The sequence below is a fragment of the Peromyscus leucopus genome, chromosome X (genome assembly GCF_004664715.2).
Source record: "Peromyscus leucopus breed LL Stock chromosome X, UCI_PerLeu_2.1, whole genome shotgun sequence".
NCBI classification, from domain to species: Eukaryota; Metazoa; Chordata; class Mammalia; order Rodentia; family Cricetidae; genus Peromyscus; species Peromyscus leucopus.
In genome coordinates, this window is record NC_051083.1 from 72,997,697 (window position 1) to 73,013,591 (window position 15,895).

The window sequence follows — 15,895 nt, forward strand, 5'->3', positions numbered from 1 at the left end:
GTATTTCCTTGCTCAAAGCTAAGTTTGTAGATGATTGTTTTTACACTTTGCTCTTTGGGGGCCCACCCACCACCCAAGTGAATACATGAAGACTTATTCTTGCTTATGAATGCCTAGCCTTAGCTTGGCTTATTTTTAGCCAGCTTTTCTAACTTAAATTATCCCATTTTTCTTTCAATGTGTTTTGCCTCTGGCATTTTACCTTTCTCTATTCTATGTCTTTCTTTCCTTCTTATTCTGTTGGCTGACTGGATGGCAGAGTGGCTGGCCCCTAGCGTCCTCCTCTTCTCCTTTTCTTGATCCTCTTATTCTCTCTACCTGCTAGCCTCTCCTTTTTCTCTCTCCTGCCTCTCTCTTGGGCATTCAGCTCTCTATTAGACCAATCTTGTGTTTTAGGCAGGAAAATAATACAGCTTTACAGAGTTAAACAAATGCAACATAAATAATGCAACACAACTTTGCATCATTAAACAAATACTCCACAGCATGAATGAATGTAACACATCTTAAAATAATATTCTGCAACATAAGCTCTTTGAGTGGAAAACATTGATTCAGATAAATAACATGATATGTTGCTAAAATAAAGATCATCTGTCTGTATTCTCTTTCAAAGTTGACAGCATGTGTGGGCACAAAAACAGTTAAAATAGTGTTAATTTATCATCAAATCATAAATTTTCAGTTGGATCTCAGAGGACACAGATGATTTAGGGAATATGACCTTAATGAAATTCATGAAACAGGTAGAATTTGTACTTTGTGGACATAAATTTCTGTTGAAATGTCCTTGCTAATGCACACACATACACCACCTCCACACACACGTCACATATGATTAAAGCCATTACAGAAAAAGAAAGAAAGGTTTTCTAGTTGGCTGGTTTGCTTCTCTGCTGACCAATCCTAACTTAGTGGAGGAAGGGACTTATTTCAGTTCATAGATGAAAATGTGCAGTCAGAAGTGAAGCAGAGACTATGGAGGAACACTAATTGTATTGTTCCCCATGGTTCACTAAGCTGGTTTTCTTATACAGCCCAGGTGCATCTGTCCTGGGATGACACTGCCAATATTGGTGTGCAATACCCCACATTAGTCATTAATCAAGAAAAAAGTGCCCACAGAAATGCCTTCAGGCCAATCTGATGGAGACAATTCCTTAACCGAGGGTCCCATTTTTCCAGTGATTCCAGTTTGTTAAATTGACAAAAACTAACCAGCACAACAGAAAAAAAAGGTGCTTTATTTTTACAACATTGTTATTTGTTGAAAAAATGGTTAACGTGCCCATTATCCTGGATTTCTCTTAACCATTATTTAATACAGAAGCATTTAACTCAGATGGTTCCCAAACCATCAGTGTTCATTTTTTTCTATAATGTTAATTAGAAAATGAAGTTCAAGAAGTCAAAGAAATTTTCCCAATTATTCTATTATATGTGCAATGAGCCCATGATTAAGTCTCTTGTTTACAAGATCACTAGAAATTTCCATTATAATTAATATATATTTAATGTATTTGTCTATATAGACTGAAAAGATGGAGAAATGGAGATAAATGTTGCTTGATAACTACTACTCCATGTTTTTACAGACTGTAAAAAAATCTCAATAATTTTATTTCCTTCTTAAAATTTCATATTTCCTGGGCTTGGGGTATAGCTAAGTGGCTTAGCCAGCACACTTGTCAACCATGTTAAGAACCTAGATTCATTCAATCCTCAAGAATGCCAATAATGAAGAAATAAACCAGAACCATAACAATTCAACATTTTCTTCACTAGGTAATAACCTGATAATATTAATATTTTGAGATTTATTTATGAATGAATAGAAAATCATTGAGATTTTATGTAAATATGTAAGGAAACCCTTCTGCAAATTCTCACTCAACTGTTGTACATGTAACTACTTTAACTCACAGCAGCCTCAATTGCAGTATTACTTGGAAAATACAACACATAGAAGATCAACTGTAGATTTTCTTGATCTAGGTCTCAACATATCATAACAATTTAAGGTGACACAGTAAGGGAATTCAATAATATACAAGATACATAGAGGTTGTCTTGATAATTTATAGCTTTCTGATAGTATTAAAATAGTATTTAATTGATATCAATTCAGATACAAGTTAAAATGGGATATTTTGGATATCTATTGAAAAATTTTTAGATTAAAGGTTGTAATCCTAACATAATTAGTAAAAGGTGATATATGAAAAAATACTTTAAATGTGCTTTTACAAATAGGTCAATGTGATTAGAGAGCATTTCCTGTATACTTACATGAATTTGCTTAACTTTTCACACTTCTCAGATTCAACATTATATAGTTTTAGCGTACACTTCAAAATTACAGAAAAGTTTTCTATTAAAATGTTTTAATACTGAATTTGTATAACATATGAATTGAGTTGAAGAAATACATGGTACTAGGAAAGGAAATACTTCTTTCTCTATGCTTTCCACGCCATCTAGTGACTAAAGCGAGTTATGTCCTGTACATGTTCTTAGAGGAAAATTCTTTTGTCTTGTATAGCAAACCTACACTTGATATTGCTTTTCAATGTTTCTAATTATGTGTTTTACACAATAACACATTTTATTAATGCCTATTGATTTTCATTATAACTTAACTGGATTTTGCCTCTCAATTTTCTTCCTAAATCTCTTAAGATATGACCCAAAAAGTGACTCGTGGTCAACCGTGGCACCTTTGAGTGTTCCTCGTGATGCTGTTGCTGTATGCCCCCTTGGAGACAAACTCTATGTGGTTGGCGGATATGATGGTCATACTTATTTGAATACTGTTGAATCATATGATGCTCAGAAAGATGAATGGAAAGAGGTATTCATGTAATTTCTTCAAATTAGTATATTTCAGAATTTAAGGAGTTTTTAAAGTTTAATTTTGGAATTAATTTCACATTATTCCTCTGTACAGCCAGACCAGATTTTTTCTTAGTAGACAGGTACCCAAGAGTCCTAAGTTCTGACTTTGGCCCTATCACTGTCTCATTGTTTGTTTACTCAAAGCATAAAAGAACACTAACAGAGAATGGTAATATAATTATATATGCCAAATTCTTGTGATCGATTATTTCATTTAATCTTTACAAAGCCGTTCACCGTTGGAAAAAAAACCCTGAGAAGATTGTCACCAATGTAAAAAGTTATCCCAAAGCAACTGAACTTTCAGCTGAGATCTATTAGCATTCTGCAGTCTATAATGATCTGAGCTGCTGTTTTCTTATTTTAGGACAAGGCAAAAGTTGGGCCAAAACATGTAAAGACTCTCTGAAGGTCAACATTCTCAGTTATGCTAAAGACAGTGTTTCTTTTCTTTTTTTTTTTAATTTGTGTTTTAGGAAGTCCCTGTCAACATTGGACGAGCTGGGGCATGTGTTGTGGTTGTGAAGCTACATTGAAACTCTCATTGGCTAATGTAATGAAATGGATTTATTTCAAGAATGAAGAAAAAATATGATCTTTTATGAAGCTGATAACATTCAAATTCTGTTGTGTCATTTTTATGTATATTTGAAATTGTTAACATTCGTAAGGCTGAAAAATGTGGATTACATGTTAGTTTTGAGTGTTATGTGCTGTCTCAGATTATAATCTAATGAGAAATCCAATAGGTTATGTTTAACCTCATTACCATAAAATGTTAAAGTACCTAACAAAAATTTGGCAGTGGGCAGTATTTGAAGGTGATGAATGCATTAACAATTTTCATGTAGGGATCTAAGAAGCAAAACATTTCTTATTAAAGGTACTATACTGTCTGAAATAACTTAATATAAAATAATGACAAGCCTTGAAGCATCATGTGTGGTTTCAAACAATAGCTCACCTACATAATAATACCTCACATTTGCCAAGAAGAAGGGGTTTTCTGTGTCAAAGATGAAATAGACTATTCATTGATATAATTTGCTATACTAATCACACTGTCAAACTTTTCACAGGCTATTATTCTTAGCTAACTATCTGCCAAAACATGTGTATAGATTTTCTATTCCATGCCGTGGTGTGTTAGTAGATTCATTTGCAGTAGAATATCATAATGTCGCCTATACAATCTATATTCTGTAACAGTGAATATCATATTGATACAAACTGTGCCTGAGCTTCAGAATGTGAGGGCCTCACTTGTACAGAAATTAATTCTCTTCTCACGCATTTAATGTGTTCTCTATAAACACCTTCCATTAAGTTAAAAGTTGATCTAAACAATTCTAAAGATTATAGTTGAGAATATGATGCACAGTGTTAACACTTGGGAACACCAAAATGTCTAATAAGTACAGTCAATTCTATAACTTCTCTTTACCTATCAATACCTGATTTTCTTTCAATTTCATAATCATGTTTACCCAGTAGTAAATGATAAGGACACATGTACTATAAATCTACACTTTGAAAGTAAAAAATAAAAAAAAACTTTTTGAGTAGTATTTTAGCTTTTAACTGCATTTTCATTTATTCTACCTAATGATTAAACAATATGGTGAAATATTGAAAACTCATGTTTATGAAGTTAACTTTTCAAGTAAATGTTCCATTTTAGAATTTCTATAATATCTTCTCTTAAATGAACTTTGTATTGTAGAATATCAAAGCAACCAACAAAATCCAGAGAGATGCTTATAAAACGTACTACTCCTACCTACTAATTCTTTTTAAATCACAGCCTAAGTTGCACAAAGGTATTTGTACTTTGACAAATTGAATTTAAATAAAATCTTTCCCCTCTGGTTCTAAAGACTGTGGCTTTAGAATACGCCGAATGCATGTTGAATGATCCTTCTGAGGCTGTAGTGCCTCAATAGCTAAAATATTTGAACATTAATGTACAGTTCCCCTCCTTTGTTTCATATTTTGTCTCTAATTCTCAACAGAGAGCTACAGATATTTCTATGTCTAGAGGTGAGACAGAGAGGCTATCATACAGAATTAAAACACATAAGACCTTGCTGGATTTTTACTGTTTACTATTAGCATATTTTAATTATCCAAAATAATGAGTTGCCTTGTGACATTTCCTACACTTACATAATGTATATTGATAATATTCATCCTTGAGCTACCATCTCCTTTCTTCTTTCACTAATACTAATCTCGTCTCTCTCCTTAGCCAAGTCTTCCTTTCATGACTTTGGTATTTGTCTTTTATATCTCATTGTGACCAAATGAGTTCAATTAGTGCTGTTTACAGTAGCATGGGTGAGAGGTTGGTTAGATGTTTTAAATTAACATTTCTTTTTTTTTTTATCAAATCAATGTGAAAGTACAAATATCTCAGCCTTTAACCCCATCTTGCAGTTTAAGGCGCCCACTTAAGTAAGGTAGTGAATTACAATTTGGTAAGCTACATGTTAAATGGCCTGTTGTTTAGCACAAATTGTCAACGTTACTGTAATGATTACATGGTATCAACAAACTAACTGTGCCCATACTAATGCCTAATCAAACAAACAGACAAAGAATACCATGTTGTTTTTTTTCCAGCTTGATATTCTGTTTAAATACTTATTGACTTCAAGGAGAAATGCACATGACGCCTAGGGCTACCATTTCACAGCTGCATATGAAAATTATGCTTGGCCACTCTATCCTAGAATGAACTCAAAATGAAATCCAAAAATCTGAGCAGATGTAACCAATATGTATAGAGACCTTACAGTGGCCTAGAACAAGAAAAACATAGCTCTAGTTGTCTCAGTGAAAACATAGCTGGGAAATGGAGTGAAGGCAGTTCCTTCTTTCCAGGTATTCATGGAGATCATCTATCAGTATAATTTAGGCAGACTTAGGTAGAGACATGTCTTAGTTACTGTTCTATTGCTGTGAAGAGACACCATGATCAAGGTAATTCATAAAAAAGAATATATTTAATTTGGTGTTTGCTTACAGTCTCAGAGGGTTAGTCCATTTTTGTCATGAGGAGGGAACAGACAGACATGGTGCTGGAGAAGCTGCTAAGAGGTTTTTATCCTGATCCACAGGCAGCAGGCATGGGTTGGGGAGAGGGAGAGGGAGAAAGAGAGAGACTGGGCCTGGCATGGGCTTTTAAAACCTCAAAGCCCACTTCCAAAGACACATCTGCTACAATAAAGACATAACTACTCCAACAAGGCCACACCTCCTAATTCTATCCAAACTGTTCACCAACTGGGTATTAAATATACACATATATGAATCTTTGGGGATCATTTTCATCCAAACCACTACAGGAAATGTTTTATTAATTAATATATTCTTTCAACAAGTATATGAATGCATACATTTAAACACTACAACTTGTAGACACAAATATTGCATCTCTATACACACACACATAGATAGATAGATAGATAGATAGATAGATAGATAGACAAATAGACTGATAGATAGTTGTATTATTACATTATAATGGGTGACTGTGGGGCATTTACCCACCAACCCTACAGTTCCCCAGAGGGTTTTTTTTTATTTTTAGTGAGAACAGCAGGAAATACTAGATAGAAAGATTTAGAATGTGGATATAAACAGATAGAAAATACAGGATAGCCTCAAGAGGGCCTGGAACCTATTCCAATGGGCCCTGATTGTATCTGCCCTAAGGTATCTATAGAGATGCCAAGGGGGTGGAGCAAAAGACCTCCCCCCAGCACAGCCAAGTGCAGACCATCTCAGACACCTGCACTCAGGCCCGTGGTCCTAATCATCCTCTCTACACAGACCTGCTGGGTAAAGCCACGAGGAACCTGAAAATGGGCTTCCACAGGTGACAATTCCACTACAACACAGGCTAGAAAATACAAAATCCAGGGCCAGAAATGGGTTACCTCTTTTGGAATTGTTTGCCTATGGGATCCTATAGACCTTATCCTAGAATAGACAATAAGATTCTATTGCTAATGGTATCACATATATAAGTCATAAAATTTAGAGAAATCAATCTGGTATTGACCTAGAAGCTTCATTTCTATTCTCTAGCATTCATATTGCTGAGAGGTTCTATTCAAGTTATCAGAAGAGAAAAGCATCTGCTGTCTTACCCAGCTGTGAACCCTGCAGGATATCATAATGACTTGCATAGCAAGATAAACCCATTGGTGAAATAGTGTCACATGTTACAGAGAATAAGCAAACACTTTCTGATTGGATTATTGCCCAATCCACAAGATGGACCCCATATTGTTACTGATAATGCGACCAAAAACCTCTAGCTAGAAAATCTTAGGCTCTATGAGAGAACTTACTATTACTATGCTACTAAATGGACTCCTAATGACTTCTGACTTTAACTACAGACTGGTATATCTCTCAATCCTCATAGAGAAGCTTCTTTTTGCAAGAGATACTGATATGCAGTAAGACCTGTAACATATCCACATGTGGAAAATTAGAAACTGTTGAACGCTTAGCCATAGATAGTAAATTTACATCCTACACCATCCTCCCAAGTCTCAAGACAATTGGAAGAAGAGGAGACAGATATGCAAGAGACAGAGGTGGTGGATGACTGCAATGAAATGGTGTTTTCTGAACCAATAAGAGAGTTACACTTATTATCTCCCAGTGTTTGTGACAGCATGCTCAAGAACTTCACAAGCTCAAGTCAACAAAATCTGATCATGGAGGGCAAAAGTGGAGACAAAGTCCCTAGCCAAGGAAAATTGGCCATTGATGACTTCTGAAATAAGGAGAGTCAGTTTTCTTTAGGGTTGTGACTCCTGGTAGATTTACTGCACTATAGGAGGTAGCCCCAAACCTAGTACAGTGCTTTCTATTCACTAGGTTTGGAAGAAACAAAAAGAATATGAAGTTGTGTAGGTAGAGAGGTATGGGTGGATCTGGGAGGAGTTATATGGCCTATAGTTAGTCACAAAACAAGAGGAATAGTATGAATCGGTGAGAGAAATTGGGGGGGAGGAGATTCACCCACAGGCGTGGCAGGGAGGTAGAGGTGAGAGTCTTAAATGTGCATAACACACAGGCAAAACTATCTGAAAGCAAGTTTAAATGATAGAAAATATTTAAAAGGTTTCTATAGTCAGGAAGAATTATCTTGAACCACAGTGGAGGGTACTGAAGTGAGACTAGTCTTAATTTAAAATAAGCCTGAAATAAGAAAATCAGATGGAGATCTTTGGAAGCCATACCTTCACAAATCTTCACAATTCCATTTGTCTTAGTTCTTCCAATTCTACACTAACAAAATGTGGTTCAGAAAGTCTATCTGATCCTATATGACACTTCTGGCCAGCCCAATGCACATTAATTTGCTTGACTGAGCAAATGTCAAAGTCAGTGAGAAACAGATAATTCTTTTCCTCTAATCACAAGATGGCTCTTGGTTTTATTTATTGTAATATATCCAAAGCATGTCATAGTTTCTAGTATAAAAATGGTTTTCAATAAACAGCTATTCAACTCAATAAATAAATACATCTTGTAATTGTATCACAGGCCTTGTATTTTATGAAGATTGGATCCAATTAATAGCACTGAAAGAATATGTAGATAGAAGTGTCACATCCTATAATACACATCCAAATTAAACATGGAGAAATGGATGTGAACAGTGTAAGGGTTTTGGAATGTAGAAGAATGTAAAATTTTGCCTTCTGGATATGATTTGCAATCATGAACACACAGTAGCTCTGGTTTATTGCACAAGAGTTCACAAAGATAGGAAAGGTATTAGTTGGGAAGTAGAAGAGAATCAGCAGAAGTAGGTGTAGATGAATTTCTAAACAGTCTTATTATATAAGAAACACAAATACAGAGGTAATAGCTGAAGAGATCAGAGCAAATAGCCAAGACTAGCCTTAGCTTACCACCAGCAGTAGCTTCCACAGAGAGAGATTTTCTTCCTGTCTGACCTGTGCTTTTATTGCCTTTCTGTTCTGCCTTCTCATTGGCTCTAAGCCCAGCCACATGGCTTCCTCATCACTGCCTGTCTACATGGACCTCCAAGTCGCTATGTTTGGTATTGAGATTAAAGGCTCATGTCACCACACTTGGCTGTGTCCTTGACCACACAGAGACTCTGCCTGCCATGTGATCAGATTAAGGGCATGGGCTACCACCGCCTGACTTCTGTTAATGGCTTCCTGACCGCTGATCTCCAGGCAAACTTTATTTATTAATATACAATTAAAATATCACATTTCAGCACAAATAAAGTATCACCACAAGTAGGTGGGGTATAAAAAGAGACTTTAGTTGTGAATATGATCACAGTATATTTTAAACATGTATAAAGTTGTGAAAACAGGAAAGGAAAAACATACTTGAGAAGACAAACTGAAATGGCATATTGACCAGATTTGAAGAATTGTCTCTGAATTTATTTTATCTCTTTGAACCCTGAAGGTTCCAAGAAGTTTACTTATAAATATACTTTGAGGAATGAACTTATTGTGGATATCTAATTATAGAGTGCCTGAATGAGTTAAAAATTCAGTTTAATATTACATCAAAAGCAATTTAATTTCAAACTAAAATTTAAATTTTTAGTGAAGCCTGATATCAAATGTTACCCAAAAGTTTCTCTCAGATGAATACAGGTCTTTTGAAGATATTTTAATAAAATTAAAATTAAAATCTGAAACACAAAAAATACAGTAATATAAGATGAAAAGTAAAAATATTAGATACATAGCTAAGCTCTAGAAAAGTAAAATCAAACCACTTGGAAGATGAAGAAAAGTACATTCACATGGTATTAGCGTTAATCTTGCAATTAATGAACTCAGTCACACATTCTGAGCACATGGGTTCTTAGTGCCCGTGCACATTTGGGTCATAAAATCTGGAGAGAGTTGCTAGATGAATAAAGTATGTTTTCAGAAAGGGAAACATTAAATACTAAAAGTGAAAATTCACTGAAAAGGTGAACTAATAAATGAGGTAGAGCTAGTAAGAGACCTAAGTACATTCCCCAGACTATAGGACTGAAGATTAAAATTGTAAATATAAAAATGTTCAGACAGCAAATAAGATGACTCCATGACTAAAATAATGTATAATCAAATTTGATGACATAATTTAAGTCTTTGAGAACTATATGGTATAATTAGAGAACTAACTCTTTCCAGTTGCCTTCTAACTTTTACATGCATACAGGAGCATGCAACACAATAAATAATGTAATTTTAAAACATTTTGATGAATAGAAGATCGAACTAAAATAATTTATTTTATGTATAACACCAAACATATAATCCATGAAATAAAAGTTGTATTTTATTGGATTAAAAAATACTTCTCTGTAGAAGATATTATAAAGAGAATGAAAACAAAAGCTACAGGGTGGAAGTAAATATTTTCAAAAAACATCTGGAAAAGATAATTATCCAAAATATACAAATAACCCTTAAAATCAACAATGATAAAAATAATTGTTTTCTTAGCTTGTGAATACCATAAACAGAGTGGTTTATCAAAATAAGATATTTATTTGTTATACTGATTGATAATAAGATGCCTTGGTTAGGGTGCCAGCATGATATAATTTTGGTGAGGGCTCCTTTTCTGCTTTAAGACTGACAATTTCTCCCTAAATCCTAACAAAATGGAAAATAGAGAGAAACATGTTTTTTTCAGAGTTCTTATAAGAACATTCATTCCATTAAATACGGCTGTATCCTCATGAGATCACACTTGTTTTTAAAACACCTCCCTTCCTAATATCATTACAAATAGGAAATAGGACTTCAATGTGTATTTAGATAAGAGGTATATATACTCTACTTACATATTTAAGTCCTGATTCTCTAGGACATATGCCAATGTCACATGTGAAATGGTTATTCCATTAAAACCGCCACAGACACTTAATACTTTGTAGATTCATTTTGAAATTCTGAAGTCTAACATTTTATCTAAATATTAAAATCAGATATGGGGGAGAATCAAGATATGCTTTATCCTAAGAAAAAAATTCATTTTCATCAATGAATCTATGTAACCAACCACATTAGTGTGGATATAAATTGTAATAAGTTTCCTTTGGTTCAGCTGCTTATACTTAAAAATACTTTTTACCTGGAATACCCATGTGCCACATCTGGCTGGGACTGAGGTAATAGGTTATTACTCTCCTTCCTATCTTCATTACAACCTCTCCAGTCTCATCCCCAGGCCTGTAGCAGCCTGTTAACATGTGTCTCTCCTCTCCCCCTACCTCCATTTCCTGAGGACTCCTGATAAACCTTGATGCTGAACCAGCACTGGTTTTACCTGTGGACCTTCTCAGTCCTTCCTTCTAGCCTATTCCTATTCCTTTGCATCAGCCCCAGATAACTAGAAACCCATCCTAACTGGGACACCCCACTAGCCACATCCAGCTGGGACTCAGTAGGAAATATTTACTCTTCTTTCTGTACTCCATTATAATCTCTTCTGTCTAGTAGATATCATTCCTCCCAACCTACCTCCATTCTCTGGAACCAAAACTTGGTAAGAACTCAGTTTTGCTCCTACCCATGGAGCAACTCAGCTTTGCTCCTATCCTCTTTTCTAGTCCATTCCTATTTATTTGTGTCATCCCTCTATACCTCAAATCACTTTCTACCTGGGACCTTCAATGGCCATGCCAAGCAATTGATTCACACTATACTTCCTGTCCTCCATTACAATCTCTCTATCCTCTCCCTCAGCCCTTTAAAAACCAGCTTGCAGTTTCCCCTTGTCCCTCCTCCATTCACTGGAGAATCCAACTCTCAATGCAGACACAGTGTCTTCCTCTCTCTCTCTCTTTCATTCCTGTCTTTCCATATTATTCCTTTTTTACTGTAGTCTACATTCAGAAGCTCCTCCTCCCACCACCCTGTCAACTCCCAGGGGACCCTGCCCCTTGATATGGACAGCATTACCTTAGATCTTTCCTGCAGTCCTTCTTACCCTTCTCTCTTATACCATTTCCATTCATCTCTGCCACCCACCAACCGGTAGAAGCAATCTGTACCAGGGAATCTACAACAAACCCACTTTCCTAAGATCCAGAGCAGGAAACATAAATCAATGGAACAGCCACCCAACAAAGATAAAACCAGATTCCAACACCTATTATCACCTCAATCACCATAACTCCAGAAGACTAGATACCAATGCAAAAACAGTAACAGCCAAGACAATATGCCTCAATCAGAACCAAGTAAACCTATGAGAGTTGCCTCTGGGAAACATAACATAGATGAAGCACAAGACAAGAACCACAAACAGCAATTATAAGTATGTTTGAAGGCCTTAAATAAGGTATGAATAAATCAGTCAATGAAATCTGTGAGAACGCAATCAATTGAAGAAAATAATAAAACCCATTTATGACGTGAGAGTAGAGTTTATCACAAAAATAGAACCACTAAAGAAACTCCAAACTGAAATAAAAGTAGAAATGAAAAATTTAGAAAGGCAAACAAAGATTTCATAGGTATAACTCACAAAGAGAGTACAAGAAATGGAAGTGAGAACCACACATATTGAAAATGAGATAGATGAAATGAATACTTTAATCACATAAAATGTTAACTCTAAAATAAAGTCAGGCACAAATATTCCAGAAAACCTGTGACACAATGTAAAGATCAAATCTACAATAATAGCTGTAGAGGAAGAAGAGACCCAAGTCAGTGGAAAGACTGAGGCCAATGGCACAGAAAATATTTTCAACAAAATTAATGAATAAAAATTCCCCAACCTAAGCAAGGAGGTGAGAGTCAAGGTAGAAGAGCTTACAAAACATCAAATAGACTGGACAAAAAAGGAAATTCCCCATGACACATAATAATAATAATGACCCAAAGACCTAGGATAGAACTAAACATCACTGGAGAAAAAAAAAATAATGTCACTATAATGTTGCCTAACAATATTCTGCTATAATCATAGATTGGTGCCTAGATTAATTATCATCATAGAGGCTTCATCCAATAACTGATGGAAACAGATGCCAATATACAGCTGCTGTAGAATAATGCTTTTGTAAACTGTGAAGATGTTTTGCTCTCATTGGTTTAATAAAGAGCCAACTGGCCATTAGCTAGGCAGAAAAACATACTGACACATGGTAGAGCGGAGATAAGGTATATTGGTTAATTTAAGTTGAAAGAGATAGTAACAAGGATAAGCTATTGGCTGAGTATTTATAATTAATAACAAATCTCTGTGTGGTTATTTGGGGAGTCAGCAGTCCTGACTTAAAACTCTGCCTATACACAACTAAACATTAGGTGGAGCTCAGGGAATCCTGCGGAAGAGGTGGACAAAAGATTGTGGGAGCCATAGGGGTCAAGGACAGTACAAGAAAATTGTCCACATAACCAGGGCTCACAGGGGCTCATAGAGACTGACTCACCAATCAGGGAACCTGCATAGGACTGACATAGGCCCTCTGCATGTGTTATAGTTGTGTAGCTTGGTTCCCTTGTGGGAGTCCTAACAGTGGGAGCAGGGGCTCTCTCTGACTCTATTACTGGCATTTGGGACACTATTCTTCACACTGCATTGCCTTGCCAAGACTTAATATAAGGGGAGGTACCAAGTCTTACTGCAACTTGATATGCCACATTTTGTTGATATCCATGGGAGACCTGTAGTTTCCTGAAGAGAAACAGAGGAGGAGTGGATTGGGGAATGGGCACAGAAGGGGTGGGGAGGGGAAGGCAAAGGAGGAGAGAATTAAGGGAAAACTGTGGCAGGGATGTTAAATAAATAAATGAATAAATAAATAAATACAGAACAAAGTAAAAATTATTAGACTAAGCAAAGTGGAAAGATCAAGTAACATCTAAAAGCAGGATAATTAGAATGACATCTGACTTCTCAACTGAGACTCTAAAAGCCAGAAGGGCCTGAACAGACATTCTTCAAACTCTTTAAGACTACAGTCTATACTACTATACCCAGCAAAACTATAAATCACAAAATAAGGAGAAAGAAAATCATTCCACAATAAAAATCACATTTGTATCTGCAATTTGAGCTTTACCAAAAGTGCTAGAAGGAAAACTTCAGTGCAAAGAGGTTAACCACACACATAAAAATACAAGAAATATAGGATTACAGACTGGTTAATCCAAAGAGGAAGGAAAACTCAGACCATAAGAACAAGATAACAGGAATCAATGAACAGTGCTCACGGACAACTTTAAATATTAACAGTCTCACTTTCCCGCTAAAAAGACACAGAAGAGGCCGGGCGGTGGTGGCGCACGCCTTTAATCCCAGCACTCGGGAGGCAGAGCCAGGCGGATCTCTGTGAGTTCGAGGCCAGCCTGGGCTACCAAGTGAGCTCCAGGAAAGGCGCAAAGCTACACAGAGAAACCCTGTCTCGAAAAACCAAAAAAAAAAAAAAAAAAAAAAAAAAAAGACACAGAAGAACAGACTGGATTAGACTGCTTCCAAGAAACACACCTTAACAGAAAAACGATAGACATCACCTCAGGGTAAAATATTGGCAAAAATATTCCAAGCAAACAGATACAAGAAACAAGCTAGTGGAGCCATTTTAATATCAGATGAAATAGATTTCAAAATTAATCAGAAGAGATAGAGAAGGACACTACATAATCAACACAGGAAAAATCCACCAAGAAGATATTGCAATTTTAAATATTTATGCACCAAGCACAATGACATGCAAATTTGTAAAAGCCACACTACTGTAGCTTAAATCACATATTGATCCTCACACATTAATTGTGGGAGACTTCAATACTTTACTCTCTTCAATAAATAGGACATCAGTCAAAAACTAAGCAGAGAAATGCTGGACTTAAGTAACATCATAATTCAAATGGACAGATATTTACAGAACTCAGTGGCATTTTTTTGCAGACTTTTTGTCTCATACAGCAGTGCTGGGACAAATTTTGTCTTACTGGCCATTTGCTTATATATTATAGTTTCCAGTTTTGTGCTTTTAATGAATTGTGTGTGTGTGTGTGTGTGTGTGTGTGTGTGTGTCTACATACACATACTTTCCTGTGCTTTTTCTTGGTGTTTTTGTTATTTTTATTTTGTTTTGTTTATCTATCTGTTGGTTTTCTAAACGAGAAAGAAAGAAAAGGCCTGGAGATGGATAGTGATGGTGGGGATTCTGGGAAGACTTAGAGGAGGGGGAAGGGATTCAGAATACAATGTTTGAAAAATTTTTATATTTATTTATTCATTTTCAAATATACACATATGTTTATATTATATATATACATATATATACATATATATATATATATATGATGGACAGGTATATGAGAGACAATCCCTTCTCAAATAGAAGTAGCAAAAATGAGAGAAGTGACAGATTCCAAGTACCAATTATAAAAAAAACAAAACAAGCCAGGTGGCGATGGCACACGCCTTTAATCCCAGTACTCAGGAGGCAGAGCCAGGCAGATCTCAGTGCATTTGAGGCCAGTTTTGGCAACAAACTGAGACCCAGGACAGGCACCAAAGCTACACAGAGAAACCCTGTCTTGAAAAACAAAACAAACAAACAAACAAAAAACTACATTGGATCTTGAAGTTCAGAGTACAAATATTTCACAATTTATGACAGTATTATTTCTTACTAATTCATCATAAATTGAAAACATCCAAGGTACAAATACATTTAATGCCCATAACCTACTAAATATCAAAACATTAACACAATGAATAATAGAATATCAACTACTTATATTTGTGATCATGTAGCTGCCTGGAAGTTGCAGTTCTCTGCTGCTATCCTGCCTTTCAGATATTAGAAATATATATGCCTAATATGTTTATATAGGCTGGAAACAGACAATAGCCTAAAACTTAAAGTATGGATTCCACTTTATGCATGTTAGTTTTATACCATCAATCAATAAAAAACAGATATCAATCAAAACATTATAACTTTAGTGCCATC

At 35.5% G+C, this 15,895-nt stretch overlaps 1 protein-coding gene across 2 annotated transcripts in view; it reads left to right on the forward strand.

Moving 5' to 3' along the window:
* Klhl4 (kelch like family member 4) overlaps positions 1–4,771 on the forward strand; it is a 67,621-nt gene extending 62,850 nt beyond the window's left edge. For both annotated transcript variants that reach the window (XM_028874765.2, XM_028874766.2), the window contains exons 10-11: positions 2,680–2,851; positions 3,372–4,771. In XM_028874765.2, coding sequence (XP_028730598.1) covers positions 2,680–2,851; positions 3,372–3,431 — 232 coding nt within the window. In that variant the 3' untranslated portion in view covers positions 3,432–4,771. The remainder of the gene's footprint in view (positions 1–2,679; positions 2,852–3,371) is intronic.
* The last annotated feature ends 11,124 nt before the right edge of the window (positions 4,772–15,895 follow it).